Source organism: Gobio gobio (genome assembly GCF_949357685.1).
Source record: "Gobio gobio genome assembly, chromosome: 4".
NCBI classification, from domain to species: Eukaryota; Metazoa; Chordata; class Actinopteri; order Cypriniformes; family Gobionidae; genus Gobio; species Gobio gobio.
The window spans coordinates 64,156,607-64,184,152 of NC_137100.1; the positions used below are offsets into that span (position 1 = coordinate 64,156,607).

The following is a 27,546-nucleotide window of genomic DNA, read 5'->3' on the forward strand; positions in this document are numbered from 1 at the left end:
ATCATACATTAACCTGTCAAAAGATTTGTTTCTGAGCCTTGTTCAACTTTGACTTCCTTAACTTTTGCAAAGTGTCAAGTTTTTCCATCAAAGCTTTAGCTGTTAATTTAGTGTGTCTTTTCCCACTTTCAGAGTCATTTTCAACAGTAGGCAGGCTTTGATTTGACTCAGTAGAAGGGGTTTCAGTATTCATACACTTTTCATTTTCCATTTGGCAAACAATTGTGAACAAAATATAATTCATACACATAAACAACTTCTGTAAGTCTTTGGCAACCAATGCACTGGAATTACGCTTAACCTGGTTGTGTGCACACATTATATAATTTGGCCATTGTAATGTTGCAACAACAAACGTACCGTCGATCAGGCCTGATGAGCAGCAGCCTGTCCGGCGTACTCAGTGTCCGAGTTCACTCACTCATTTTCATTCACTCCTTCAAGTGGACTTTATTAGTGGAGTAATTTAGGGAATAGTGAATGAAGGTATAGGGGGAATTTTGAACACAGCATCTGAGTTAAGCCATGGTCAATGGAGCTCCGAAATTACGATTCACTATGGCTACAAAAAGACATCTGCATACTTCCGAGTCAATACATAAGTTTAATTCTTAATTATTTAAAGGGGGGGAAAGCTGTTTCATGCACAGAGTTTTTTTACACCGTTAAAGACTTGGATTCCCATGCTAAACATGGACAAAGTTAAAAAAATTAAGTTGGACGTCTGATGGAGTATTTCTGTGCCAAAAATACTCCTTCCGGTTTCTCACACGTTTCGGAAAGTTTTTTTCGAGTATGAGCCTATGTGACGTCAAATGGGGCGGAATTTCTTTATACGGGTCCTAAGGAAAGCGCGCACCCGTAGACCAGAGCGAGAGAGTGAAAGCAGTACGCCCATCAAAGCGCTTTGTTCGGCTGCACTGCAGTCACAGGACTTCACGACATCAACAATGTCACCAAAGAAGTGTGTTTTTGGTTGTCAGGGCAAGACAACCCTGTACAGCTTCCCAAAGAACCCAGCGTTAATGGGACAGTGGATGGAGTTTATTTTTCCGGAGGAGCAACAGAGTTGTACAAGTGTTTTGTGTGTTCCCTGCATTTCGGCGACAATGGTTTTATAAGCAAGGCCCAGTTCGACGCCGGATTTGTAGCTCGTCTAATGCTGAAAGATGGAGCGGTTCCAGCGATTAAGGTTCACGGTCATGTATTGGAAGCAGGCGGTGATTAAAACTGCTTCAAATGTCTTTGTGTTGTTGGCTATCGACTCGCTACTATTCCATTGTTTTTCTATGTAAACACGCACTAGTCCGACGTGCAAAACCGTTACGCTTGCTACTGCTAACATTAAATCGCATATAATAGTCCATACACCAAATTATATCCTCATAAACCATGAGTAAACACACACAAATGTTGTAAAACTCACGCATGACAAGCCGCTAAGCAAGTATATAAGTTAGAGCTACAGTACATACCATTGAGACCATTTTTTTCTTCTTTTATAAATATAATAAAACTAAAGACTTTTCGGAGATATGAAGGATGCAATACTACTCTATAGGTACTCAAGATTGACATGAGATTGACTGAAACTGAGTGTTTCACCCCCCCTTTAAATTAAGTTTAATTATCATTGTATCCCACAGGCAAAAAAATAACTTTGCAGCAACTAAAAATGAAGTCTAAAAACATCATTCAATCAGGCAAAGCTTTAATCCACGGACACAATACCGTTAGTGCATTTGAAGTTTGCCATTTTGGACAGGGTCTAAGAGTAAAAGAGTTGTTCACTGCATTTTTGGCCTGGTTGTATTTATTCTACACCACAGGGGTACCCCAGGGCTATATTTTGGGTCAGCTTCTTTTTAACTTATATATGCATCCACTGGTGGATATTATTATTAGCACAGTTTAAGTTTTACATTATTAAAGGGATAGTTCACCCAAAAACGAAAATTTGATGTTTATCAGCTTACCCCCAAGGCATCCAAGATGTAGGTGTCTTCGTTTCTTCAGTAGAACACAAATGAAGATTTTTAACTCCAACCGTTGCTGTGTGTCAGTCGTATAATGCTTGTCGATGGGGTCGAATTCTATTAGAGTAAAAAAAACATGGACAGACAACTTCAAATTAAACCCCGCGGCTCGTGACGACACATTGATGTCTTAAGACACGAAACGATCAGTTTCTGAGAGAACCGAACGGTATTTATGCAAATATATCACCTCATATCACACGAACGCTTCAGCTCTCCAGACTGCCATCACTTCCTGTGAGTGAGGTCAAAATAGCGGCCAGGTCATAGATATATACAAAGATACCTCATTAGTGCCTGCGTGGATCATGGTGTGGATCGCTCGAATGAGGTATCTACGTATACATATCTATGACCCGGCCGCTATTTTGACCTCACTCACGGGAAGTGATGTCGGTCTGGAGAGCTGAAGCGTTCGTCTGATATGAGGTGATATATTTGCATAAATACCGTTCGGTTTCTCTCAGAAACCGATCGTTTCGTGTCTTAAGACATCAATGTGTCGTCACGAGCCGCGGGGTTTAATTTGTAGTTGTCTGTCCATGTTTTTTTTACTCTTCATTTGTGTTCTACTGAAGAAACGAAGACACCTACATCTTGGATGCCTTAGGTGTAAGCAGAAAAACATCACATTTTCGTTTTTGGGTGAACTATCCCTTTAAGAAGTTTCATTTAATTTTTACGCTGGTGATACACAGCTCTACCTGCCGCTGAAAGCTGGCAATTCTATTGAACCTTTGTTGGAATGCATCTGGGACATTAAGAAATGGTTATCAAATAACTTTCTCCAACTTAATGATGAAAAAAAACAGAAACAATTGTTTTTGGTCCCCCAAAATTGAGAAGTAGTCTCATTAAGGAGCTGGGTAATCACTTCCCCTGGTTAGGAACCTTGGTGTCACCTTGGACTCAGAATTATGTTTAACCAAACCAATTCATTCTGTTAATAGTTTTTTATTGCTTTTTTTACCTTATGCTTATATTGTAACTCATTGTATCTGGGTCTTCCTCAGTCATCACTTGCATGTCTCCAGATGGTACAAAAATGGTACTGGCTGGAAGGTGGCTGACCGGGACAAATAAATATGATCATGTCACCCCAATTTTAGCTTCGCTTCATTGGCTGCCGATCCATTTTAGGATTCAGTTTCAATCTAGTTTGTTTTTAAAGCTCTTAATGATCAAGCTCCTTTTATGCTACGGATCTTCTTACTACTCTGTCATCTTCCAGGCTTTTAAGATCTTCAGACAGGGCTCTATCCCTCGCTCCCATCTAAAAACTAAGGGAGATGGAGCTTTTTCCATTGCTGCCCCCCCATCTATGGAACCAGTTTCCTCTGGACATCCACCTTGAACCTTCCATTACCATTTTTAAATGAAAACGCCCCTTCTCTACTTTAAGTTGCATGGTAACTGACTCTGAGTACAAGTTACCTCTCTTTCAGAAACAAGTTTGACTTTACCCTGCTTTTTCAGGTTTGACATAGGGAAAACCCAGAGTAACCCTCATTTCAGGGTTAACGTTTTTACTTAACCTCCTTTCTGAAACTGAGGTTCTCAATTCTGAGGTACTCAATGGGTCTGTTTCAACTTATTTAACATATATTTGCTATAAAAAAGAGAAAGAAAATGGATTCCATTCTTTGTTATCAACATCATGACATGCATTATGCCAATATTTCCCAAATTGGACTTTGTGAAAGAATTAGGGAGAATCAACAAATTGTGAATAATTTACTGCCATTGTGTGAATAATATGTAATCCATTAAAAAATAACTGTAATCTGATTATACACATTTAAAACATACAGTGCTTTAATTGTTTAAATCATGACATAAATATAAATATTTTTAAAATACTGTAATACATATTATTTTGATTTTGCTATTTTTTACTTTCCATGAACATTCACATGTATTTGTTTCATTAAGAACATTTGTAATATACACAAAATGCACACTGGCCATCACACACACACACACACACACACACACACACACACACACACACACACACACACACACACACACACACACACACACACACACACACACACACACACACACACACACACACACACACACACACACACACACACACACTGCATCTCTGTAGAGAAGTACTGATGGCAAAGCCACTATGCATTCACTCTTTTTTATTCTTTTGTGTTTTGCCATCAGGACGAGTCTTTCTGAAACATTTACGGAAGAATAAACTGCATGTTTTAATGAAGAGGAATGTGATCAGTGCAACAATTGAGAGTAAAAAGGCCATTACGTCCAGGCAGTGGTACTGATACCAGCTCAGGTCATGTGCCTGAACTCGTAGATGTTTAGCTCCTTTATTCCGCATCACAAATTCGATCCAGAAAACTGCCTGGTCCAGAGGCTTCATCGGCTGATCATGGTGGATTCTGGACAGTCTCATGATACTTTCTTTGTACCTGATCAGAGAAGAAACAGAAGCGCTGCTTAACACAAGACAAGAAAGAGTATATGTTTTTTTTTACATACAGATATTCTTATATATATGGCCTCTACTGAAAGAGAAGTAGAAAGTGGTGTCAGTGTAATTTAGCAGGCTTCCACCAGCAGCCATATCACCCTGTAGCCCAGTGGTGTCCAACCCTGCTCCTGGAGGGCTACCATCCTGCAGATTTTAGTTCCAACCCTGCTCCAACACACCACGTCTGTAATTATCAAGCAGCCCTGAACACCATGATTAGCTGGTTCAGGTGTGTTTGATTCAGGTTGGAGCTAAAATCTGCAGGGTGGTAGCCCTCCAGGACCAGGGTTGGACACCCCTGCGTGTAGCCCAAGACTGGTTTCCCACTGAAGCTAAGCAGGGCTGAGCCTGGTCAGTACCTGCATGGGAGACCTCCAGGGAAAAACCAGGTATCTGCTGGTAGAGGTGTTAGTGAGGCCAGCAGGGGGCGCTCACTCTGTAGTCTGTGTGGGTCCTAACGTCCCAGTATAGTGATGTGGACCCTATACAGTCAGAGAGCACCGTCCTTCGGATGAGACGTAAAAACGGAGGTCCTGACTCTCTGTGGTCATTAAAAATCCCATGGCACTTGTCGTAAAGAGTAGGGGTGTAACTCTGGTGTCCTGGCCAAATTCCCTCCAATTCCTCCAGTCATGGCCTCCTAATAATCCCCATCCACTGAATTGACCGTTCGCAAAGACCCGCCCCCTTAAGTTACTGTTGCTATGTCCGACAAGCCATGGCACTCTCACGCCACACACACATATTCTCATGTAGAGAAAATACATTGCAGAGCAAAGAAGTAGTTCAAGTCCACCGACGTTAATCTACTAACTCTCCTGACTGCTTTGTCGGACAAACCGGCAGATTCGGCGATATGATTGGTCAGATCGCCTGTCAATCAAACTCGCGGCGAAGGGTGAATTGGCTTGATCACTCTCTCTCCACCCCACCTATAGCTGGTGTGTGGTGAGCGCTGGCTCCGTTGTACTGTGGCTGCCGTCGCATCATCAAAGTGGATGCTGCACACTGGGGGTGGTTGAGGAGAGACCCCTGACATGGTTGCAAAGCGCTTTGGGTGTACAGTAGTACATATGAAAGCGCTATATAAATGCCTCATTCATTCATTCATTCATTCATTCAAGCTTTACAAAAGTACAAAAGTTTCTAAATATATTGACAAGCTTTGCTTTGAACTAGAGTACTTTTCTATGACATCAGGATTAACGTGAATAGTGTAGTGTAAACTACTGAAAATAACTGATAGAAGCCGTTGGTAATGGATTATTTCAAGTTTGTGAAAGACTTAACTCACGAGGGATTATTTAAAACAGTCTTGATAGCATCCGTCAGGTCTTTGGACTCCATTGTGTTGATATCAAGAACAACAGCAGCTCCTTTGGTTTTCATGTGCATCATGTTATCAGGCTGGTCAGCAAACAGTGGCAAACCCACCATTGGGACTCCATGATAAATAGCCTCATACAGTCCATTAGTCCCGCCATGGGTAATGAAGGCCTTTGTTTTTGGATGTCCTATCAGATAAAATGAAGTCAGTATCTGACACCAATTATTGTGTATAATTAGCACACACGACAACACTTTCCTTACCAAGCAAATCATTCTGTGGCATCCATTCGTAGAGTTTTGTATTTGGGGAGAGAGTTTCTGGTGTTTTTCCACTGTAACGCCAAACAACCTGTGAAAATCCACATATGGAGACAGTACTGAGCATATGAACACCTAAGCAACAGATATAAAAGTTGGGTTCTGTAAAAACTGTATTTATTTTTCCTACAGAGAATTCTATTTGTAATAAGAACATATACTGGTAAGCCTTTTTAAGACACAACAACAGATCTCTGAGGTTGTTAGTTTGGGCTTTTATTCACATATAAACATTGATCAACACATACATGGAGCACATCAAATATAGAAAACAGAGAAGCTTAAATGTACTTGCTTGATGTGTAAGAACAATGTCACGCAATTACGGCTGAAAAAACTGATCAAAGTTTATATAATAAAAGCCTAAATTAAACCTGTTTATCCTGTAAAGTGATTGTGTCTCTTCAGAAGATTGGAAACAATTTGATTCATATGGATTACTTTTATAATCTCTTAATGACTTTTTGAAGGTTTTGGTGGAATTAATGGACTTTGGATTTTTCAGAATTTCTCAGGTTTCATGAAAAATATCTTCATTTGTGTTTTGAAGATGAGTTAAAGTCTTATGGGTTTGGAACGAGGGTGAGTGATGACAGAATTTTCATTTTTGGCCAAACTGCTCATAATTCACAATGATAAGTAGTTCCTGCCTCATAAAATACATTCGGTGGACATTCTTGTGTTGTTTGGTATTTGGGATTGAAATCCCTTTTAGACAAAACAAATGTTTTTTTTTCTGTTGCTATAAAGAGACAAAAAAAAAAGTTACACACCTTTTGTGGGATCTGACCAAGAGCAGAAGCAATAGTGTTTGCTCTTTCCATTGTCAGGTTGTTGATCATGGAACCCAATGAGAAAACAACAACGCCATGATCTCCTGAGCTCTGAACAAACGTCTCCAGTTCCTAAAAGACACACAAATGACCACATACTTTAACACAAACATTGTGAACAGGGCTTGTAATGGCATATACACTATGTAAGCTACTTAATGCAACATATAGTAAACATATTTCCTTAGGATATAGCAATCATGGGAAAAAGAAATATATCACTCTTGAAAGTGTTCATTGTCATTCCAAACCCACAGAAAACAAGATGCACTCTAACTGCCCTTTATTTCTACCAAGGGGTCAAATTCAGATTGTTTGTGTGACCCGGTTTGTCCCTGATGGTAGATGGCATAATTGCACCAACTGGGTCGAAAAAGCATTCCCTCCGCTGACTGTCATTCTAAAGTTGCTGTGTATTACTGCAAGCAACATTAAAATTGTATTGTAAAATATGTAATTTCATTATATTCTTCCTCATCTGTTATATTTAATGCACTGCAAAGGATATTTGAGAATCTTGGAACCATGCACATTTATTTGGTGCCATCAGTCTGTTTTTGTTTCATGTTTTCATGTCTTATTTTTTATTTAAATCATAGTCATGTTTCCTGTTTGCCATGTGCTTTCCTTGTTTGTGTCATGTCTAGTCATGATATCCTGCCATGTGCTCCCTTGTCATGTGTTCTATGTTGTCATGTTCTGATTGGTTTATTACAGGTGTCCCTGGTCTTATCATTAGTAGTCTGTGTATTTAAGCCCTCATGTTTGCCATGTGTCTTTGTCTAGTTTTGTTATGTGTAACCCACTGTTTGGTGAGTGTATTCATGTGCATGCAAAGTCTTGTGTCAAGCTTATATCAAGCCATATTGAAGTCATGTTTTGGATTATACACTGAACAAAATTATAAATGCAACACTTTTGTTTTCGCCCTCCTGTTTTCAGGAGCTGAACTCCTAGATCTAAGACTTTTTCTATGTACACAAAGGCCTATTTCTCTCAAATATTGTTCACAAATCTGTCTAAATCTGTGTTCGTGAGCACTTCTCCTTTGCCGAGATGATCCATCCACCTCACAAGTGTGGCATATCAAGATGCTGATTAGACAGCATTATTATTGCACAGGTGTGCCTTAGGCTGGCCACAATAAAAGGCCACTCTAAAATTTGCAGTTTTATCACACAGTACAATGCCACAGATGTTGCAAGTTTTGAGGGAGGGTGAATTTGGCATGCTGACTGCAGGAATGTCCACCAGAGCTGTTGCCCGTGAATTGAATGTTCATTTCTCTACCATAAGCCATCTCCAAAGGCGTTTCAGAGAATTTGGCAGTGCATCCAACCGGCCTCACAACGCATACCACATTTAACCAGACATGATACCAGATACTCATCCAGCCCATGAGCCCGCTCCAGAGTCTCATCGAGCCCATGAGCTCGCTGTCTGTTGTGATGTGATTGAAGAGATGGCCATTCCCCTATATGTTGCTGCTGCTATGTGTGTCTGGGCCACTCACACATTCACTCTAGACCCTGAGCACAGTCCTGAGTCTGCTCCAGCCCATGAGCCTACTCCAGAGTCTCATCCAGCCCATAAGCCTGCTCCAGAGTCCCATCCAGCCCATGAGCCCACTCTAGAGTCCCATCCAGCCTATAAGCCTGCTCCAGAGTCCCATCCAGCCCATAAGCAAGCTCCAGAGACCCATCCAGCCCATGAGCCCACTGCAGTGTCTCATCCAGCCCATAAGCCTGCTCCAGAGACCCATCCAGCCCATGAGCCCGCTGCAGAGTCTCATCCAGCCCATGAGCCCGCTGCAGAGTCTCATCCAGCCCATAAGCCTGCTCCAGAGTCTCATCCAGCCCATGAGCCTGCTCCAGAGTCTCATCCAGCCCATGAGCCCGCTGCAGAGTCTCATCCAGCCCATAAGCCTGCTCCAGAGACCCATCCAGCCCATGAGCCCGCTGCAGAGTCTCATCCAGCCCATGAGCCCGCTGCAGAGTCTCATCCAGCCCATAAGCCTGCTCCAGAGTCTCATCCAGCCCATGAGCCTGCTCCAGAGTCTCATCCAGCCCATGAGCCCGCTGCAGAGTCTCATCCAGCCCATAAGCCTGCTCCAGAGTCCCATCCAGCCCATAAGCCTGCTCCAGAGTCCCATCCAGCCCATGAGCCCGCTCTAGAGTCCCATCCAGCCCATAAGCCTGCTCCAGAGTCCCATCCAACCCATAAGCAAGCTCCAGAGACCCATCCAGCCCATGAGCCAGCTCCAGAGTCTCATCCAGCCCATGAGCCCGCTGCAGAGTCTCATCCAGCCCATAAGCCTGCTCCAGAGTCCCATCCAGCCCATAAGCCTGCTTCAGAGTCCCATTCAGCCCATGAGCCCGCTCTAAAGTCTCATCCAGCCCATAAGCCGGCTCCAGAGACCCATCCAGCCCATGAGCCCGCTCCAGAGACCCATCCAGCCCATGAGCCCGCTGCAGGGTCTCATCCAGCCCATGAGCCCGCTGCAGAGTCTCATCCAGCCCATAAGCCTGCTCCAGAGTCTCATCCAGCCCATGAGCCTGCTCTAGAGTCCCATCCAGCCCATAAGCCTGCTTCAGAGTCCCATTCAGCCCATGAGCCCGCTCTAAAGTCTCATCCAGCCCATAAGCCTGCTCCAGAGACCCATCCAGCCCATGAGCCCGCTCCAGAGACCCATCCAGCCCATGAGCCCGCTGCAGGGTCTCATCCAGCCCATGAGCCCGCTGCAGAGTCTCATCCAGCCCATAAGCCTGCTCCAGAGTCTCATCCAGCCCATGAGCCTGCTCTAGAGTCCCATCCAGCCCATAAGCCTGCTCCAGAGTCCCATCCAGCCCATGAGCCCGCTCTAGAGTCCCATCCAGCTCATAAGCCTGCTCCAGAGTCCCATCCAGCCCATAAGCAAGCTCCAGAGACCCATCCAGCCCATGAGCCCGCTCCAGAGTCCCATCCAGCCCATGAGCCCGCTCTAGAGTCCCATCTAGCCCATGAGCCCGCTCCAGAGTCCCATCCAGCCCATGAGCCCGCTCCAGAGTCCCATCCAGCCCATGAGGCCATTTCAGAGTCCCATCCAGCCCATGAGCCCGCTCCAGCCCCTGAGCTCAGTCACGAGCCCACTCCAGCCCCTCAAGCCTCAGAACTAAGCCCAGAGAAGACAGCGCTGTCCTTGATGGCTACAGCCACCTTGTGTGTGGGTGGCTCATAACCCATAGCTCCTCCCAAGAAAACATTGTAGGTATGGGAGGGGCAATACATCCCCATCCATAGTAGCCAAGCAGTAGGGAGGCAGATTCTTCCTGGCTCCCTGCACTACCGACGTCTCCCTGGCTCCCTGCACTGCCAGCAGCTTCCTTGCTCCCTGAGCTACTGGCGCCTTCCAGGCTCCCTGTATTGCCGGTGCCACCCTAGAGGATCCCTAGTTTGCCGGCATCGCCTTGGTTACTACCACATTTCCAGGGTGCCCTCTCTCCCTGGTTGGACTCCTTTTGGCATGAGGATTCGCCTTCTGGGAGGAATGGAGTCATTTCAGGGTTATGTTCTGTTTTGTATTAGTTTTCATTGTGTTCAGTTGCTGTTTTCCTTTGACCTAGTTTTTCTGTGTTTTTCATTGAGTCATCCCATTCATACCTTGTTAATTAACATGTTAACTCATTTGTTTGCTCACTGTACTTAAGTCCTTAGTTTCAGTCAGTTCATGGTCCTGTATTGTTTAACATTGAGGCGTACGCGGTTATCTTTTCTCCTTGGTATTCTCCTGGCTCTACACACATACATATATGTATAAAAACATATATGCACACATATATTATATAAACACATGTTAGATATGATTAATCGATTTGACAACACATTTTCCCCCTTCTATCCAACCTTTAATTAGTGACTTAAACAGAACTTATTTTCCATCAGAAATGCCATGTCAAATCGTGCCACGTGGGATGACACTGCAAATTTGTTGCAAGTTTGCTAACAGTCATTTCAAAATAATAAGGCAAAGCAAAGTCCTTACCTTTGACAGAGGCTTAGCAGGTTTGCAGTGCAGTCCTCCAACAAATTTAAAATTAGGCAGGAGTGGACGTGGATACTCAAAATCCCAGTACGTTCTAATCAACCAGATGTCAGCTTTTCCCATGGTCTCACACATTGTTGTAGGTTTGCCTGTGACATACAGAGAATTCTACTCAGTTGATGCACAGTAGGTCAAGTCACAAGGTTTGACAAAATCTGGAAGACTAGCCTACTGCACAATTAAAGCATAAAAGTTTGCCCAAATCAAACTAAAAATAATTATTACCCCGTATTTCAGTGTAAAGTTTGTCATAAGTAAACCTCATGTGCAATCGAAATATGGTTGAAAACATGATGTAGAGGAGCATGTTTTCAACTCTCTCTGTGAAGCTCATATGGTCAGTGAGGTGACCGTGCGTAGCGACCGCAGGAACATAGGATGGCGGTGTGGGGAGCTGACCACAAAACTGCTCTAAAGTATATGCGAACGCTGAGCGCAGTGAGAGGACGTGCGGGATTTGCAGCATCTCTGCCATCAAGTCAGCGCATGGCATCATCGGATCAGACAAAAGCACATCATAATGAGATTCCCGAAGTGTGCATAAAAGACCCTCATTGTAAAACATTCCCTTGCATGTATCAGCAACAAGCTCCATGATGTTTGACATCACTCGCCTGATCATGAAGACTCTCTCATATGTGGTGGCTGTGTCATTCATCCAGAGATGAATCAAATCACTCCATATAGCACTGGCTTCTTCTTTCTTCATGTTGACTTTAAACACTTTATAGTTGAACCGCTCCTTCCGTGTGTACTGTACAGTAGGCGATGAAGAACTGACCAGAACCGTCACGCTGTGGTTCTTCTCAACTAACGCGTCTACGATTGAACGCATGTTGTGCCAGTGGCTGTACTCGCCTGGCAACACCAAAACCCTGCCAGCCTCTACTCCACACAGCAGAACGAGCACAAATATAGTCCCAGAAATCATGCTGAAGTGTTTGTGCCTTTGGATAAGTGCAGTGTGATCTGGTGAACAATGACCTAAATACAAGATACTATGTGCACAGCAGGAAGTGGGCAAAGGTCATGTTGCATTATGGAGGGTAGCTAAAGGTGCACTTTGTAATATTGCCAAAGGATAATAGGCCTATTAACTTGCACTCCCACTCTAAATCCTTTATTTTGCAACACTGCAAGGAATATGCAAATGTCGCCAGGAACATTATTTTGTGTAAAATCACATCAAATGTAAGTGCAATTCTGAGTCAGATATCAGTTTATAGCAGGGGTTCTTGACCTTGATATTCTCAGGTTTATTATAGACTAGTTCTAGTAAATTTTCAATATCTTAACGCAGATTTTAATGTTTGTTGTGATCATAACTACTTGTCAAATGGTTAATAGAGATAGCTGAATCGCTGTAATCTAGGAGTAAGATCACGTGGGTATTTGCATTCTTTTAATGATTAATTGTGCAGCTCTACAATATATGTGTCTCAACATATCCCCAATAGTATTCTATATATCGGAAACAATCGGATTGCTTTGATATCATTGCTTATATCCACATTTCTGACCATCCGCTACTAGCCTTAGCCCGTTCGCATCACCAGCTTGGTCTCACATATTGCTCGCCTTGTTTACACTCGTATAACTCAGGAAATTACTGTGTATCTGTTCTAATGGCGAATGTATTGGATGTATGTCTACCTACAGTTAAAGTCCTGGGCTTTATACTAGACAGCAACTTGTCTTTCGAAAATCATATTTCAAATGTTACAAAAACAGCCTTCTTCCACCTCAGGAACATTGTTAAGCTACGGAACATCTTATCTGTCTCTGATGCAGAAAAGTTAGTTCATGCATTCATGACCTCTAGACTGGATGCATTACTAGCTAGCTGTCCTGCATCCTCAATAAACAAGCTACCTGTACATTAGTCCAAAATGCAGCTGCTAGATTTCTTACTAGGTCATTAAAAAATTATCATATAACACCAATTTTATCATCTCTACACTGGTTACCTATTAAATTCCGTATCAATTATAAAGTATTGCAACTAGAGCTGGGCGATATGGCTGAAAACTGTATCACGTTATAAGGGTTTCATATCGGTCGATATCGATATTTATTGATATGTTTTATGACCTATTTAAAATAAGGACCAGGAGAAAAATATTTTACATTTAAACATTTTTATTTTAAACTCTGATTATATCCCCTCAGTTATAAAGGCAGAAATGTCAACACAACCATGGAAAACACTCAAATAATTAAAATATAAACAAGTCTAAAATGTCAAATTCAATTATCTTTTAACATTAAGGTGCAGTGCCTTCATTATTTATTTGTAACTGTTACCGTTTAGATGCTTTGTCATAAGGCACTGATGCAGAGTAACATTACCTCTCCATGTAGATTCAAAGGCTGAATTCGAGATCGCCCCTATACCCTACATAGGGCACTATTTGAGGGAACAGCCATTTGTAGTGGTGTCCGAAACCATAGTGGACGTTATTGAGTGCACTCATTCTATCCCACTTTGCACCGCAATAACGAGTGTACAGCCGATGTACACAGCAGCTGTCCGAATTCGCTAACTCATTTTCATTCACTCCTTCAAGTGAACTGTATCAGTGGACTAAAGTAGGGAATAGTGATTGATGGTTTAGGGGGCGATTTCGGATTCAAACAAAGTCAAGAATAGCACAACGGTGAGCGTGTCGAGTATAAACACGTCCACAAACGAACGAGGCGCACGCTGTGCCGGTGGAGGCTCGCGCTGCGGAGCCAGACTTAAGTATAACAAGGCTGGTAAAACAAGTTTGTGGTATTACCAGTCTTGGTGGCGACGACAGTCTTGCAGACGACATTGGTCTGACTACAGTCAGACTTATACAAGCCAAAAAACTGCCATAATGGTGAGCTGACTTGTTTTCCTGTTTTATTAACAATTTCCTTGCTCGCTGCGGCACTCATTTTCCACTTATCACTCCACACCGGTTCTGTTTACTGAAGAATGAATCCAACACGAGGCAACGAAATGGCTCAACCAGACATGATACAGTTACCTGATTGGCTGTTAGCCTGTCACTCCCTACATTGCTTGGTTACCAGAGAGCGAGTGTCTTTGTTCATGCAACCAAACTTGCTTCGCAACCTCTGGTTTCTTTCTGACGAAGCAAAAAAATGATCCAACGTTTTATCGAACGCATTTTTTATTGATATCGATTACGTGTCTATCACGATACATATCGTTATCGTTGTATCGCCCAGCCCTAATTGCAACTGCCCTAAACGGTTTAGCTCCTGTGTATTTAACTGATCTTCTATCGCCCTACAATCCATCACATTCTTTAAGATCACAAAACTCTGGGCTTGTGGTAGTACCTAGGATATCTAAGTCCACTAAAGGAGGAAGAACGTTTTCACATTTGGCTCCTAAACTCTGGAATAGCCTTCCTGATGATGTTCGGAGGTCAGACTCACTCCCCCAGTGTAAATCTAGATTAAAGACGCATTCACATAATGCATCTCATAACCTTGTACTCCAGTTATATCAGTGCACATGATTGTCTTAATGCTTTGAACAGCAACTACGCTAATTATATTTCTGTTCTGTTTTATCTCGGAACGCCCATCCCGAGGTAACTAGAGAGTCTGTCAGCTCCAGTCTGGATCCAGCCTCTTATGAAGACTGCAGATGACCAACACCTGTGAAGAGATGACCCCGACTCCTTCAGATGACGCAGCTCTGCATCAACATGCACCAATGCTACATTTTTTATTTACCCTAATCATTGTTGACAACATGTATTCTTACTTCACTGAGCCCATTGTTTGTGCCTTAAATTATTACATTGTTTATTAATACATTGTTAATTGTTAGTGTAACAGAGGCCAGCTAGTAGTTGCTGTGCCAGTAAACCTCACTCCTCTGATCTCAAGAGACGCTAGTGAATGACTCTAGAGGTCGCAGCCTTTAGCCTCCTTGTTAGAGTGTCTGACTCTCATGCAGACCCGGGTTCGAGTCCCGCTAGGAACAGGCGGGTTGAACAGGAGGGGTTGCATTAGCTAACTATGTGCTTTGTATATGTACATTTCTGAAACATATAATTTGGACACAGTCTCCTCTGATAACAAATCACTTTAAATTGTAATGTAGAGACATACATTTTCTGTGAAGCTGCTTTGAAACTATACGTATTGTGAAAAGCGCTATACAAATAAATGTGAATTGAATTTAAAGGGGTGATGAATTGAGAAATCAACTTTCCCTTGAGCCATTGATATATAAAAGTTCTTCGTGATATAAGAATATCCTTTAAGTTTCGGAGCTGAAAACGTCCTTGTTAGTCAAAGAAAAGCTTTTATTGAAACCAGGTCCAGCAAACGATCGATTTCAGAATATGTCGACCATTGACGTCATAGAATGCAGAAACGCCGCCTCGACAGATAAATATGTACGCCTGCTTCTGTATCCCCGCCCACCGACTCGTGGAGCTAAACGGATCGCGCTACTGAGCAATAAACATGCCGGTTCCAGCTCACGTGTGTAAGACATTGCGTTTGTTCGCTTCATTTCACCGCGGAATCGTTTGTAAACAAGATACAGGTCGAGACTGGATTTGCAGACATATTGAGATTAAATCACAATGCTGTGCTTCTATATTGGATCCGACAGGAACGGTGCAACACACTTATGTGAGTAAAACATGTTTTTTTATATTTGATAGTATTGCATTGTTACAGATCATATTGATTACCTTAGCACGCTGTCACAGGCTGGAGAATCCTTTATTTGAGGTGTTATTGGTTAATTCGTGATCGGACTCTGACTTGTAACGTTATAGGCCAGGGCTCGCAAAGCCCAACATCCCGGGGCCTAAGTGTTTTTCAGACGGGCTACCAAAACGCACTGTGTGTGTGTGTACGGGTCGTGGTTATTCACCAATGGGGCCGGCCAAGTAATAAAAAAATAACATTCCAATCAATCGCGGGTGGATGAGAGATGAATCATTGTGTTTGTTTGATAAAGACATTTTGCGAGCCCTGTGAGCGTTTTCACAGACGCTTTCAAAACAATCCCCACATGTACTGAGGGGAGCTGAAGCTCATTAAATATACAAATCTTATCCAATCCTAGCAGTGGGCGTTTACTTCCAAGTCTTCAGTGCGGCACGCCCATCAAAACTGAGCGGTTTTCAGAGAGCCTCAAAACCAAGGCAGAAAATAGCCTTTTACTTATACATTATGATGTTTTTGAATGTAAAAAAACACGCAAACGTCATTAGTTGACCTCAGACAACAGTATAACATTTTTTAAAAAGCCAGTTCATGACCCCTTTAATAGAAATGCAGTCGCTTTTCAGGCTAGACGACATTAAATCCGATTAAACATGGATAATTTCAGATACGTAGCTAAACGTCCATATCAAATTTTCTGTTATTACATCTATTTTAGTAACGGTTTCAGTTCAGTGGTTCAATTTCTTGGCCAAAACCTCAGTTCATCCCAGTTAATTTACCTGAAGTGGTCTGCTCTGATGATCGGTTCTGATAGAGAAGCATTTCTATTGGCTGCAACCTCGAGATATTATGGCCAATCACGAAAGTCGATTGTGCAACCAACCATATCGCTTTTGTTGGAATGTAGTAGTCAAAATGTAGTTAAAATAGCATATAAATTCATTATAATTGCGTAGTTTAATAAAGCTCAATATAATTAATTTTGCAAAAACTGTGATCTCCAAAATACGTATAGACACATTTTTTTAAATCTAATTTTAAATTTAATATTGACAACATATTGCAGACATGACTGAATGTATGTCCGAAGAGACACTATATTATTTGTCTATTTTTATATAGTACATATAATAATACTCCCATAAAGAGACACTTAAAGAGATATATTGTCCATTGTATAACTATATATCATCTACATAAGCCCTTATGCTTGGACCCCAATAATTGCCTCAAGTTAAACTGCATTGTTTCATTCACCTTCTGTGTCGTTGCCCACAACGCTTTGCTGAGAGGACTTTGAAATAGCAAACAGGGAAAACAATAAAAGGCATGACTTATGGCGCAACGATCAAGCAAACTCTGTCCACACTCTATGATCCTTATTTATTTCTTAATTTGAACGCCCTGTGAAAGGATTTTTTGTAAAGATAAAACTGAATTTAAATTCATCTCAGAAGAGATTTTGCCTACTTGAAAGACGATGGTCGCATAAGGCCACAATATTTAAAAACAAATTTGATTTGCTAAAATCAAAAGTGGGAGGGCCTGGGGCGCAGAGTGCATAATCTGAAATGAGCCAATTAGAGATCAGCCTCAAGTCAAATGCGTTTAAAAAAAATTACAGACCTAATAAGACACACAAAACTAAAGAAATACAGTTTCGTTTTTTTACATTTTTAATAGGTGCTAATGTGACTACCAGTCGAATAGTTTGACTAAATAATGTTATTGACATCAGTTCTCACCGTCTCTGAAAAGCCAAGCCAATGTTGATTCTCATTTTATTAAGATCTGTTGCATAATCTTTTGGCCAGCAGACTCTCCTCTGTTCTTTTTTTTTTTTTAGCTGCTCCATGTCAACCTTTCTCAAGTATACACTATATTGCCAAAAGTATTGGGACACCCCTTCAAATCATTGAATTCAGGTGTTCAATCACTTCATGGCCACAGGTGTATAAAATCAAGCACTAGGCCTGCAGACGCTTCTACAAACATTTGTGAGAGAATGGGCCGCTCTCAGGAGCTCAGAGAACTCAAGCGTGGTACTGTGATCTGTGGACACCTGTGCAATAAGTCCATTAGTATAAGGAATATACTAAATATTCCACGCTCAACTGTTAGTGGTATTATAACAAAGTGGAAGCAATTGGGAACAACAGCAACTCAGCCACGAAGTGGTAGGCCACGTAAAATCACAGAGCGGGGTCAGCGCAATTGTTAATAGCCAACAGTCAATAGCTCCAGACCTCCAAACTTCCTGTGGCCTTCAGATGAGCTCAAGAACAGTGTGTAGAGCTTCATGGAATGGGTTTCCATGGCCGAGCAGCTCATCCAAGCCTTACATCACCAAGAGCAATGCAAAGCATGGGATGCAGTGGGGTAAAGCGTGCCGCCACTGGACTCTAGAGCAGTGGAGACGTGTTCTCTGGAGACACCAATCACGCTTCTCTGTCTGGCAATCCCATGGACGAGTCTGGGTTTGGCGATTGCCAGGAGAACGGGACTTGCCTGACTGCATTGAGCCAAGTGTAAAGTTGGGGTTGTTTTTCAGGGGTTGGGCTTGGCCCCTTAGTTCCAATTAAAGGAACTCTTAATGCTTCAGCATACCATTTTGGAAAATGTCATGCTCCCAACTTAGTGGGAACAGTTTGGGGACAGCCGCTTCCTGTTCCAACATTACTGCAGAATCGAAAAAATAAACAAACCAGGGCCAAAATCATGAACAAAGCAACCAAGAGCAAGCAACAACACCACGTCAACAAAGCCTAAGCTTTAGAGAGGGAAGAACAGGTGGACATAGTTCACTTGATGAGTCTCCCAGCCACACTCACTGGCCAGCTGTAGCAGGAAGAGCAGGAAAGCCTTCACACTGCACACCAATGAAATCAGGACATTTTCATTGTATGATTAAGAAATGCCCTACAAATTTAGAAAAACCCACTTTTGTTCTGCAGAGACCTCAAACTCAACTTTCTTGCTCGTTGTGACAACTAATCTATGCCACTTCCACACCAAATATGCATCAAAGTAGCCAAAGCAACTTTTCTCTTTTTACACATATGATGAGACACGCATGGCAATTCAGTGTCAGATGTCAGTTTATAGCAGTGGCTTTCAACCTGGATAGATTTGCGTTTAATATATCCTAGTTCTAGTTAATGGTTTGTGATGTGTTTGTTGTCAAGCTCATTTTTTTTTCATTATTAAAAATGCCATTATTTGATATGAAAAAGTTAATAATTGTACTTTAATTGACAAAATATTTTAGTTTGTCTTGTATATTTATTCTATTATTTCAGACAACATTTTAAGCTGTCATATGGTCATGTTACAATGTAGGCTACCCCACCTATGGGACACGTTGTCACATTTCACTTCCATTATTTCGGGGTAAATAAAGAAAAAAGTATACACTGTATTAATGAAGCAAAACCACATAATTGAACTAGACATGGGAAATTAATGTGGGAAAAATAAATACTCTGAACCTCAAGTGAATCTACACAAACTGAGAAAGTCAAAAAGTGTTAGATTTTGCCCTGCTCTCCGCTATTTAACAAAAAAAGTTGCAATTATTTTTTATTATTTATTAAGTGGCGTAAGCTTGCATATTAAGCTTAGTCAAGCTAAACTAGATCCATTAGCCTATATGGATGAAATAGGCTATATTAGAAACACATGAGAACCCTTTACATTCGTGAGGACCTTACCTAATACTTCACTGTATATATTATCCAAATTCCTCGAGGCCATCCGAAACGCGAAGGAATAAACAACATATATAATCATATTTTGCACTCTTTCCGTGAAGCTCATGTGATCTGTCAACACCGTCGGAGGAACCGGTACATAAGAAGGCGGAGAGGGCATCTGTCCACACATCCTCTCCATGGAAAACCCCAGGGAAAACCGTAGAGAAAGGACTAATGGCAAGTCCAGAATCTCCGCCAGCAAGTCACTGCATGCGATCATGGGATCATATAAGAGCACATCAAACTTTAAATCCCTCAAGCGCGCGATCAGCGCTTCATTACGCAGCATGGAGTCGCACAGGACGCGATGGAATTCGCTCACTCTCCCCATCAGCTCAATGATCTGGAGGCCAATTGTGAGCCTGTTTGGTGTGGGGTACTGCATCCAGATGTTGAGCAGCTGTTCGCTCACACCGTGCACCTCGTGCGCCTTCAAAGGCACATCAAACACCAGGAACGGAAACCTCTCCCGCGCTGTGAAGTTGACGGACGGCGAGGCGGAGCTCACCAGAACTGTCACGCTGTGGTTGCGGTTCAGCAGCTCTTCCACGATGTTGCGCATGTTCAGCCAGTGGCTGTATTCTCCCGGCAGCACGAGCACATTGCCACCGTGCGTAAAGCTCACGTTAGTCAATAGGAAGGTTATGAAAAGTGTGCATGACTTTCCCAAGCAGCGCATGGCAGAAACTCTCGTGGCAACCACAGTCTTCCCTTTGCACTTGGATAAAGAAGATAGGCGTATCCAGGAAAGAAGTTTTAGTGTAAAGGGCGGGACCGCAGGACTTTGGAGGAGCCTCGCGTTACGTCACATGAGTCCAGAAACACGTGCAGGTTTGCATAAACCAACAAACTACATTCTCTTGAGAAAAAGAAGTGTGCGTATTTTAAACATATTAAAATAATTGTACTTGGCCTCTTATTTAAAAGGCCTCTTATTAAGTGTAGGTAACTTAAAGGGAGTAGCCTACACTTACACGACTAGAGCTACACTGTCAAAAATGACATGTTCAATAAGTCTTGACAAGATCTGTTTTTTTAATTATTTCAACCCATCAAAATAAGTTGTCATTTTAAACTTAATTTTTTTAAGTTATACGAGATTCAACTCATTTTTTTAGGTCAGTTTGATTAAATTTATTTGAAATAACTTACACAGCCAAGTTGATTGTACTTAATCAAGTGTTTTAAGTGCACCTTGTAATAATGTCAAAAAGTTTTACTTTAAAGTGCATTTTAAATCATGTTGTAATCTTTTGTCATGCTTTAGAATAGTTGACACAAGTGTATACTTGTTTAAAGTACATGCAAAGTAGGCCTACTTTAATTTTAACTGTACTGTGTTATTCAGTATTATATTTAAAATGTACTAAATTGCAACTTCATCAAATGTGTAGATACAAATAAATTTGAATCCATGACATACAAGTTTCAATAGAAATGACTTTAAAGTTTCAGTTTACCAATTGCTTGTCAGTACACTTTACCCATATTTCAAAGAAAACAGAAGTAATTATGACATGACATATAAAGATATACTCATGTCCTACTTAAGTGTGTTAAAAAGCACTAATTGTTATTTAAACTATTTACACTTAATTGCACTTAACATTAGTTAAGTGTCAGAATCATTACAGCCAGTTTGCACTTAAGGATATTATTTAAAAGTATATTTCCATTATAATTACTCTTTTTAAAAGTATGCAGCATGCACATCTTTTACATAAAGATTATTAAATCAATAAACAAAATAACCATAAATAATAAAAGTATATAACCGGTTGGTGGTACCAGTTTGAGGATAGCACCACCTACAGGTCATGAAAAAAAATAAAGCTCTTTTTGCCTACAACTTTTGAATACTTGGGCCTAAAAGTCATGAATCTGGTCTCATAGTTTTGGATTCCTTGGGCCATAAAGCCAGGAAAATAAATCAAGCAGTGTTGGAACAGCACAAATTAAATGTCCCTACACGACAAAGGGTTAATCTGGATAATCTGGGATTGTTTTGCTGTGCTGTCACCCAAAATATACAGAAAATATACATAAAAAAAAAAAAAAAAAAAAAACCAAACAAAACTAATATATCACTTCCCTTCTGTTGTAGGCAAATAACTGATTTCTTGTTGCATCGCTGCATCAATATGAAGATAATTACAATAATATAAATGAAGCTCCATGCAAGTGCACAGCCAAATGGAACACTGATCACCATAATGGTGAGTTTTAGGAAAATCAACATTTATTGTGTGATGTTTTCTCCAATTTTTCAGTTGTATTGACAATTTAACATCCAAGATGACTTTGGGAATGCAACTACAGAAATATAATGGCAGAAGTGAAGGGAATTAGGGAAAAGTCTGTGAAGAACTTTTTTTTTGCTCAACAAAATGGCACTCAAACCAATCAATTCATCTTAACTCGTGTTTTCTGAGTAAAAAAGGCATAGTATGTGAATAGAACAGATTACTAGAGTTTTAAAATTAAGTTAAGACATAAAGTAAAGTCAACTAAAAAGTGTTAGTTAGAATCACTGTTAGATTTTACAGAGATCAGAGAACATTATAAGTGTCCATTTTGTGTTAGTAATCTAGGAAAATGTAGTAGACTTTAGAAAGTGTGTATCTTGATGTCAAAGTGCATAAGGCCCATATAATCATTATGTACTACTCCTGTGCACTTGAGGTTGAAATTACTGCATGGCAAAGTGCACATGATCAGTGGTTTTATGTTTCTTGTGTTGTTTGGAAAGGTTGAGGCTATTCAGAATGACAATGAAGTTTTAGCTATAATACCCTCAGGTATTCAGCGATTCAAAGAGGTTTGGGACTCTGTGTACTCCTCCTAACTCATGTTTTTCAGTTGCTTATTGGTCAGACCTGTCTTTGACTATAGATTGTAGAACCTCCTAAAATACTGTTAAAAGTTGAATTGGAGAGAGATGCAAGATATGCAAGTTTAATTGGTCACCCAGAATTTGGTAATTTTTCCAAGTTTGTTCATGTTTAAGACCATTTGTGAACCCTTTGTGTTATATTTGTTCAAGTGTAACATGACACTGACTCTGAACATGGGAATTAAGAGGTGTGGCTCAAAAAAGGAAAATCTTGTGTTTCACAACTTTATACGGAGAATTGTGTCACAGTAATTCAGATCAAATACAGTCTAACAATTACAAACTAGATGAGTGAAGTTTGATGACAAACTTTGATGTTGGCTTGACAAAGCCAGGTCTGAAAGTTTAAAATAACTTTGAACAGCTTGAAGTTTGGCTGGTTTAACGTTGCTTACATGTTTTTAGCAGGTTGTTAACATGAATTAGCAGGTTGTTAGGCCTAACATGATTAGCATGTTACTATCATGAATTAGCATGTTTCTAACATGTTTTAACATTTTGCTAACATGAATTAACATATTTTAACACACTGCTAGCATTATTTAGCACCGCTAACATGAATTAACATTATTGTTTACACGTTTTAACACATCTTTAGCACAAATTAACATGTTTTAGCACTTTACTAACATGAATTAGCATGTTACTAGTGTGTTTAACACATTGCTAGCATGGTTTAGCATCTTGCTAGCATTTGCAGGTTGTTAGGCCTAACATGATTATGTTACTATCAGGAATTAGCATGTTTCTAACATGTTTTAACATTTTGCTAACATGAATTAACATATTTAACACACTGCTAGCATGATTTAGCACAGCTAACATGAATTAACATTATTGCTAACACGTTTTAACACATTTTTAGCATGAATTAACATGTTTTAGCACTTTACTAACATGAATTAGCATGCTACTAGTGTGTTTAACACATTGCTAGCATGGTTTAGCATCTTGCTAGCATGAATTTGCTTGTTGCTAGCATGATTTAGAATTTTCCAAGCATGTCCTAAGCTAGTTGCTAGGATTTGTTCGATACATTGCTGAATTTTAAATACTAGTTCGTGTTAGTGTATTAAAGTTTTGACCCCCTCAATGTGAGTTTAAGGGATTTTTTATGATTTATGGAAAACCATAAGTCGGGTCAACTCAACTCAGAGCAGTCTGAGGATCTGAGCCGAGTTTGGCGGTTGTAGAGTTAAAACGTTAGGAGAAGATACTGTCTAAATTTAGGCTCGGAAGAAGAAGTTTTTCGTTTTATAAATAACCTTAGTTGATTAAAGTTTTGAAGAATAACGTCCCATATGGTCTGTGTAGTTTTGGTTCTCTGAGTTCAGTTTAATTTCCTGCATGTGTTTAGGCCTGGCTTTTTATCCTTAATAACTTTGTGAATATTTCTCAAAACCGTATGTTATTGAAATCTGATTTTTTCCTGGGGTTCCTGCTTTTGTCAACTGGCCCGTTCTCCACATGATCACATAACAACTCAGATAGAAATCTTTCATCCCTAAATGTGACATATGTCAGATAACAAGAAGACATGTAAGGCGTGGCTTTTTTTAATCAATCAGAGAACACTTTCTGCCTGTCAATCATTTAGCATGAATTTGCGGAGGGAGGAGCATGAAGTGCAAGGTTCAGACGTGTGGCAAGTGGTCACAAAAGGCCAATGTCGAATCAATGAAATTCATTTATCTAGGCAATAGAGACGGAAATGTTCAATGGCTTTTAATGTCTATAGGGTGTGTCTGATTCAAAATAAACCTACATATAACAATATTTAAAGGGTTATTTCACCCAAAAATATTACTGACCCTCATGCCGTTCCACACCCGTTAGACCTCCGTTCATCTTCATCAAAGATATCAATTAAGATATTTTTGTTGAAATCCGATGGCTCAGTGAGGCCTGCATAGGCAGCAATGACATTTCCTCTCTCAAGATCCATTAATGTACTAAAAACATATTTAAATCAGTTCATGTGAGTACAGTGGTTCAATATTAATATTATAAAGCCACGAGAATATTTTTGGTGCGCCAAAAAACTCCCGAAATAACGACTTCATGAAGCTTCGGAGCGTATCGAATCAGCGATTCAGTGGTTCGGAGCACCAAAGTCACGTGATTTCAAACCGCTGAATCGAAGCTTCATGAAGCAGTGTTTTGAAATCGGCCATCACTATATAAGTCGTTATTTAGGTTTTTTTGGCGCACCAAAAATATTCTCGTGGCTTTATAATATTAATATTGAACCACTGTACTCACGTGAACTGATTTAAATATGTTTTTAGTACATTAATGGATCTTGAGAGAGGAAATGTCATTGCTGCCTATGCAGGCCTCACTGAGCCATCGGATTTCAACAAAAATATCTTAATTTCATGAACGGAGGTCTTAAGGGTGTGGAACGGCACGAGGGTGAGTAATAAATTACATTATTTTAATTTTTGGGTGAACTAACCCTTTAAGAGTTATGTATTTGAATTGCTTATACATGTTTTACCCACTTGGATTTCACAGTTTTAAAGGTGCTGTATGTAAGTTTCTGACTGTACTAAAGCATAAAAATACCATCATATGTTTGCAGATATTTAGGAAACATCCTCATCTCTCTGAAAAACACTGCTACAGCCAGTTATTCTGCTTTGAAATATGTGTTCCGTGTGGGAATGTCTGTTTTTGTTTTGGTCTGTGTGATACCGCACGTTACCAGTTTACCCAATAGTAGTCAACATCACAGGTTGCCAGTTGGCGGACAACACAACGTATTGCAGCCATGGAAGCCAGCAAACAAACTGGGTCAGAGATCGCAGATTCTACCCGACCTAAAAAGCCTTGGCATCCATCTAAAAATCTCTATCTATGGAAGCACATTAAAATACGGATAAATCAACTCATCAACTTACAGTGTGTGTAAGTCTCCTCGCCTTCCATTGTCAATTGCGCTCTTTCCTGTTTTGTGTCCTTACCCAGTTAGTTGAGATTGAAACATATTGGATTTATTGATGATAAATATATAAATATATATTAGATTGTGTATTTAAAACGCTTTTTGTATACTAAAGGATTAGTTCACTTCAAAATGAAAATTTCCTGATAATTTACTCACCCTCATCTCATCCAAGATGTTCATGTCTTTCTTTCTTCAGTGGAAAAAAATAGTTTTTTTGAGGAAAACATTTCAGAATTATTCTCCAGATAATGGACTTTAATGGGAACCAATGGTTGAAGGTCCAAATCAATGCAGTTTCAAAGCAAGGGCTTCAGAGGCTCTGCACGATCCCAGAGGAGGAATAGGGTCTTATCTAGCCAAACCATCAGCCATTTTCTAAAAAAAAATAAACATTTATATACTTTTTAACTTCAAATGCGCTGGTCCAACGATGTCGGACAATTTTAAAGTTGGAGGAGAACTTGAGATGGAGTTTTTCGGCACTGGGTCAGTACTTCTACCTATGTGACAGCCATGACCTTTCTGACGTTTCTGACCTTTCTGAGCATTTAAGGTTAAAAAGTATATAAATGTAATTTTTTTTTAGAAAAGTACAGATGGTTTGGCTAGATAAGACCCTATTCCTCGTCTGGGATTGTGCAGAGCCTCTGAAGCCCTTCCTTTGAAACTGCATTGATTTGGACCTTCAAACATTGGTTCCCATTGAAGTCCATTATGTGGAGAAAAATCCTGAAATGTTTTCTTCAAAAAAAAAAAAATTCGACTGAAGAAAGAAAGACATGAACATCTTCGATGAGATGGCGGTGAGTAAATTATCAGGACATTTTTATTTTGAAATGAACTAATCTTTTAATACTACAGAAATATGACCCGTTTCTTGTTTAATTTGTGTATGGCTGACAAATATTCCTCACATTCAGGTTATGTAAATGTTGCAATTAAAATACATGAATCGTACATTGACATACATCAGATAATATATTTATGAAGTGGCAACTTATTGTATCTACTTACCCAGGATTTCTGTATGTAAGTGATCCCACTTTAATTTAGTGACTAGATAAAACAGGACGTCCTGTGTGCCATAGAAGAGAAAGTTTTTCAGTCTCTGCAGGAAATTCATTTGATCTGTTTTCTCAGAGCCGATGGCAGGGACGTAGGATGGCGGTGCCGGCAATTGGGCGCAAAGTCTCTCAAGTGTGTTACCAAAGGAAAACCTGAGACTGAGAATTAAAGGCAAGTCTAACTTCCGTGCCAGCAGCTCCCCACACATGAAAAGTGGGTCGGCTAGTAAGGCGTCAAACTTCTCTTTTCTCCACTTCTCAAGGAGGTCTTCTCTGGCAAAGAGTTCTTTGCACACGGCCTGATTCTGCTCTGTGCCGATGTCAATCATCTCCTTGATCTTCATTGAAGCCTTGATGAAGTTGTCATTCGGGAGCTCATGAGTCCAGTACTTCAGCATCTTCTCCATGTTCTCCAGGATGTCCTGCTTCGTGTGAGGCACCTGTAGAATCTCCACATTGTATCCCGCGGATGGGCTGGTTCTGACAGACGGTGTGGCTGTGTGGGTGATCACGGTGATATCGTGTCCTCTTTCGATCAACGCGTCTAGGATTACTTTTACATTGAGCCAGTGGCTGAACTCGGCCGGCCAGACGAGGATCTTCCCTCCTGACACACACAGCAGGTTCAGGTTCAGCAGCACTAGCAGGAAAAGACTGGTGGTTCCTGTGGGACTCATGACAGCGGCGAACAACCTTCTGCACACACTGAGCATGAACCAGCATGTGTGGAGGAGGAGCTGCTGCACAGCACACATGGAAACAGGGAAAGGCAAAGTTTTGCAATCCAATAAAGGGGAAGGCCTTAAACGATCTTTAGTTTTAAAGAAATAGTACACTCTCTCTCTCTCACACACACAAACACACAGACACACACACACACGCACACGCACACGCACACACATACACACACAGACACACACACACACACACACATGCACACGTTTGTTTTTGTGAAATGTGAGGACATTCCATAGGCGTAATGGTTTTTATACCGTACAAACAGTATTTTCTATCCCCTTACACTGCCCCTGCCCCTAAACCTACCCATCACACACACACACACACACACACACACACACACACACACACACA

The 27,546-nt window shown here is 40.8% G+C and overlaps 1 protein-coding gene across 3 annotated transcripts; it reads right to left on the bottom strand.

Annotated features, from left to right (window-relative positions):
* Window positions 1–3,753: 3,753 nt before the first annotated feature.
* On the bottom strand, window positions 3,754–27,213 carry LOC307125804 (UDP-glucuronosyltransferase 2A1-like). 3 transcript variants are annotated; one of them, XM_079815938.1, is made up of 6 exons: window positions 26,405–27,213; window positions 11,044–11,192; window positions 6,963–7,094; window positions 6,133–6,220; window positions 5,837–6,056; window positions 3,754–4,480 (listed from the first exon to the last, which is right to left on the bottom strand). In XM_079815938.1, exons 1-6 carry the CDS (start codon window positions 27,207–27,209, stop codon window positions 4,183–4,185), a joined length of 1,692 nt encoding a protein of 563 aa, XP_079672064.1. In that variant the 5' UTR covers window positions 27,210–27,213; the 3' UTR covers window positions 3,754–4,182. The 3 variants fall into 3 exon arrangements, with proteins under 3 accessions (XP_079672064.1, XP_079672065.1, XP_079672066.1); XM_079815939.1 differs by lacking the exon at window positions 26,405–27,213 and adding an exon at window positions 19,506–20,266 and having other exon boundaries at window positions 3,758–4,480; XM_079815940.1 differs by lacking the exon at window positions 26,405–27,213 and adding an exon at window positions 11,329–12,068 and having other exon boundaries at window positions 3,758–4,480.
* Between the last annotated feature and the right edge of the window lie 333 nt (window positions 27,214–27,546).